Below are 4,749 nucleotides of genomic sequence, written 5' to 3'. Positions count from 1 at the left end.
TCAAGTGATCCATCCACCTTGGTCTCCCAAAGTGTGGGATTATAGGCATGAGCCACTGTGCCCGACCAAGGGAGCACCTTCTTGATACAATCCCTCGTACGTAAACCATGGCTCATGATCTGCTTCTGGGAGAATCTGAGCTCAGGCAGACACCATGACCACAACCCAACCTGGGACGCAGGGGCTTTGTGAAACCAAAACCCTTGTCTGGAAGTCAGCGGGACCCCAGCTCCATATTCTGTTTTGACCTGAAGGATCCCAGCAAGGTCCAGCCACCCAGCCATGCCTCTGCGCACTCGGATCTATCTGGCCAGCACTTCCCAGGCAAAGCAACACAGAGGCACCTTTGTCCTTCTCTACCTAAAGGCACCCCTGATGCCAGATCACATGCACTTCACAAGGGCTGTCATGCCCCCTGTGCTATGAATCTCATCTCTGCTCCATACTTGCGGCTTGCGATTCTCAAACCTTGCCTCTGCATCCCAGTTTTTCGCGTCTCTCTGTGGACAGGCACCCATGGTACTGTCCAGCCTCATTAGCCCAGTCATGATTGTCAGTCCCCCCAAGAAAGTTTGAGCAAAGATCACTAATGCTCCCTGCCTTTGGCTGTGTCAGGCTACACCATTCAGAAGAACCTGAACTCCACGGAAAAATCAGGAGCTCAAACTTCCTGGTAACTCAAGGCTATCAAGTGAAGGTGAGTGTGCCCTCCAGGGGGTGCTTTGGGTCAAACCTGCATGACTGGTGCTAGGAGAGGGGCACAAATGTCTCAGAAAGGCTTGATTTTTGCCTTAGTTTATTTATGAATTTATTTATTTAGAGACGAGTCTCTTTCTGTCACCCAGGCTGGAGTGCAGTGAGTGAGATCACCCCACTGCAACCTCTGCTTCCCAGGTCCAAGCGATTCTCCTGCCTCAGCCTCCCAGGTAGCTGGGATTACAGTCAAGCACCACCACTCCCGACTAATTTTTGCATTTTTAGTAGAGATAGGGTTTCACCGTGTTGGCCAGGTTGGTTTTGAACTCCTGGCCTGAAGTGATCCGCCCACCTCAGCCTCCCAAAGTGCTGGGATTACAGGCATGAGCCACCATGTCCAGCCTTGCCTTATTTTTAGAACTGAGTTCAATTTTAGTTTTTTAGGTTCAGAACTAAGTTCAACTTTCTGTGTGCCCACCACACAACAGACTCCATCCATCTATGCCTCCTGTTCTGATGACTGCCTTCCCTCACTGCCCATTTAGCAGGGATGGGCTAAAAGTCATTTCCCCTTAGATGCCTGGACACCACTTCTGTGTCCCTATAACACACAATTGGAGATCTTCTTAGGTCTAAGGACTCAGACTCACAGGACAGGTCTAGGCCACACTTGTCATTCAGTTACTTAGAAGGATGTCCTGCAGAAAACACAGTGTCAGCAGCGCCAAACCTTTCCCTCCAGGGTGAGTCCTCACAGTCATCCAGGAGACACTCTCTTTGTCAAAGCCATAGGTGCTGGATGAAGCTGCTCCCATTAGGTGGGTGTGGGTCATCCAGGCTTAGAAGCCCATGACCTGCAGGAGTCAGCATCTCTGATAACAACTCTGCAGGCATGCCTTCCAGTGTTTCTGCAAGGGACATGTCAGTTGCTGTTTTAAGAGCTGCCACATCTGGGCGTGGTGGCTCACACCTGTAATCCCAACACTTTGGGCTAAGGCAGGTGGATCGCCTGAAGTCAGGCGTTCAAGACCAGCCTGGCCAACATAGTGAAACCCCATCTCTACTAAAAATACAAAAAATTAGCAGCCATGGTGGCAAATGCCTGTAATCCCAGCTCCTAAGGAGGCTGAGGAGGAGAATTGCTTGAACCCAGGAAGCGAGGTTTGCAGTGAGCCTAGACTGTGCCACTGCACTCCAGTCTGGGCAACAAGAGCAAAACTCCATCTCCAAAAAAAAAAAAAAGAAACGAGCTGCTACATGGTCGGGCATGGTGGCTTATGCCTGTAATTCCCACACTTTGGAAGGGAAGGCAGGAGGATCACTTGAGCTCAGGGGTTCAAGACCAGCCTGGGCTACACAGTGAGACCTCCCCCTCTTCAAAAAATTTAAAAATCAGCCAGTCATGGTGGTGCACACCTGTAATTCCAGCTACTCAGGAGAGTGAGGCAAGAGGAGGATGGCTAGAGCCCAGGAGGTCAAGGCTGCAGTGAGCTATGTTTACGCCACTGCACCCTAGACTGGGCAACAGAATGAGACCCTGTTTCAAAAAGTAAAAAAGAAAAAATTGCTACAAAGCATTCCCATCAGCTGTTTACTGTGTAGTCCACTTACCCCCTTGATCCTGCCCAGAAGCTATCTAACAATCAGCAGTCATTTTTATTTTTATCATCAGCAACATTACTAAGGGCCATAGGTGACAGTCTACCTTTATCAGATTTCTAGGGGAACATAGCTAAGAAGTTCACTGAAAGTCAGATTTTCATAGAGAAGAGGAAAAGATTTTGTGAACTCGGTGTCCATAATTCCCAAATGCTAAAAGAATTTTAGCAGTTTTCTTTGTCATCCATGGCTGGTTTTCTTTCTTCCAGTCTTATAAGTGTCAGAGACAGCCCTCAATTCACAGCAGACAGGCCTTTTTTGCCTTTCAGATGTCTTTCCCCCTCTGCAATGGTCACATAAAATACTCCCAAAATGCTGTGTCCACTACTGTCACGCTCTTCATCCAGCCTGACTATAAGATGCGCTATTCCGCCTTTCACCCCTGGTATCCCATATGGTGCTAGATGTCAGAGAATGTTGGTGCTCAGGAAATGTGTGAGCAAGTGAATGAATGAATGAATGAATGAATGAAGGTGGATGAGCCATCTAAGTGCCTTATCCCTTTTCTCACATTGCCCACATGCTACCTGGCTGAGTTTGGGGCTAGCAGCCTTCTGTACACCAATGATGTCAATGGCAGGTGTGCATGGGACAAGAACATACGCTCTCACTGATTGTGCTGTGGTTTCTTTAAGAACACCACGTGATCATGCAGGGGTGGGGAGATGACTCACACTCGTCACACCAAAGCCGAAGGATCAGGCTGACCCCCCATAGGGTCAGATAGTACAGAGGGAATGCCCCTATGCCATTTTTCCATCTGCTTCTCTGGGAAAAGGTGAGCCAGGCAGTGGCTCTATGACACCTCTCCACTCTCACTGAGTGGAGTTCAGTCCTCAACTGAGAAACCCCTATATTTTAACATAGTCATACTAGCAACAACTACAACTTAGCAGATCTTACCGGTGCTTTATAACCATTATCTCAAGTAATCCCCCCTGTCATCACCCCATTTTATAGAGAAGAAATCTCTTTGTGTTTCTCTTGGTCACTGCACTATGTTAAGTTGAACCCATAATGTTAACCAATAGAGTAGCCGCACAGACAGAAGTCACTACAGGAAATAAATCCCTAAGGTAAAAGACAATTCCCTGGCAATTGTGTGTAGCAACAATCCCTGCCCTTTACTCACCTACCCAAGATCTTGCTTGTTTCTTTCTGTCTCTAAGTTGCCTCTCTGTCTAGCTTGCAGTATTTGAGTTGACGAAAACACAGACTTCCATCAGTTTGAAAACTAAGAGAGAAAAGACAGACAGAGTCAAATCTACAGCATATATCTTACCTCAGAAACTGGAAAAGATACATCGTCGATATGACGTAAAGTCTGAAATATACAGGTACATTCATGTTCTGGTACAGATTCTAACTCAGATGTGCATGATAGGAAAACCCAAATCAAACTCCTCCAAGGACCACCTAAACTCAACTCTGTTGAATTAAATTGGGTAGTAATCAAAAAATTCACTGAGTTTTCTGGCAGCAGCTAGAGGGACAGGGGAAAGGGGAGACTAGTTATGGCTGTTCAGTTTCTTGGTTTTCTTTTAGCTTTGGAATCGTCCTCTGGGAAATCGTCACTGGAAGGATCCCGTTTCAAGGTGAAGGCTGGCTCAGCCAGTGCTGGGCTTGGGTCCCCTGCCAGTAGACCAGAAACTCCCCACCAGTGCTGCCCCTGGCAATTTGTTGTTTAATGTTGGAACTGCCTGGGCTGGTCTGTGGAATTGTTGGAAGCTCTTGTTGTTTCCATACTCAGAGTCCCTAGTTCTGATGCCAGCCATCAGCATCCAGAGAGATGTACGAGTACCGGAGTGGTTTTTTGAGGCTCTCATGCTATCATTTCCAGACTGTAATTCTGAGGAGATCTACGAGCTGGTGGTTGTGAAGCAGCAGCAGGAGCCGCTGGGTGAAGACTGCCCTTCAGAGCTGCGGGAGATCATTGATGAGTGCCGGGCCCATGATCCCTCTGTGCGGCCCTCTGTGGATGGTAGGGTTCTTTCTGGTGTAAAGAGCGTGAGCCCCATGCTTACTTCACATTTGTGAAAGATTTCCTTTTCACCAGCTCCAAGGCAGTAGTTTACCATGAGGGGTGATTTTATCCAGGGAACATTTAGCAATGTCTGAAAGCATTTTTGTTTGTTATAAGGCCAGAGTGTTAGGATGGGGTGCGTTACTGTCATCTGGTGAATAAAGGCCAAGGATGATGGCTGAGCGCAATTAATCACGCCTGTAATCTCAGCACTTTGGGAGGTTGAGGTGGGCGGATCATCTGAGGTCAGGAGTTTGAGACCAGCCTGGCCAACATGGCCAACCTCATCTCTACTAAAATTAGCCGGCCATGGTGGTACATGCCTGTAATCCCAGCTACTCAGGAGGCTGAGGCAGGAGAATCACTTGAAC

General features: G+C 47.9%; 1 protein-coding gene across 1 annotated transcript in view; it reads left to right on the top strand.

The window, feature by feature from the left end:
• The first annotated feature begins 589 nt into the window (after positions 1–589).
• MLKL (mixed lineage kinase domain-like) overlaps positions 590–4,749 on the top strand; it is a 7,771-nt gene continuing 3,611 nt past the window's right edge. The window contains exons 1-4 of the mRNA XM_011938879.1: positions 590–697; positions 3,541–3,692; positions 3,901–3,950; positions 4,196–4,336. Coding sequence (XP_011794269.1) covers positions 590–697; positions 3,541–3,692; positions 3,901–3,950; positions 4,196–4,336 — 451 coding nt within the window. The remainder of the gene's footprint in view (positions 698–3,540; positions 3,693–3,900; positions 3,951–4,195; positions 4,337–4,749) is intronic.

Source organism: Colobus angolensis, unplaced genomic scaffold (assembly GCF_000951035.1).
Source record: "Colobus angolensis palliatus isolate OR3802 unplaced genomic scaffold, Cang.pa_1.0 Scaffold178, whole genome shotgun sequence".
NCBI classification, from domain to species: Eukaryota; Metazoa; Chordata; class Mammalia; order Primates; family Cercopithecidae; genus Colobus; species Colobus angolensis.
Note: the sequence above shows the minus strand (reverse complement) of the source record. Positions and strands in the feature narration are given on the sequence as shown.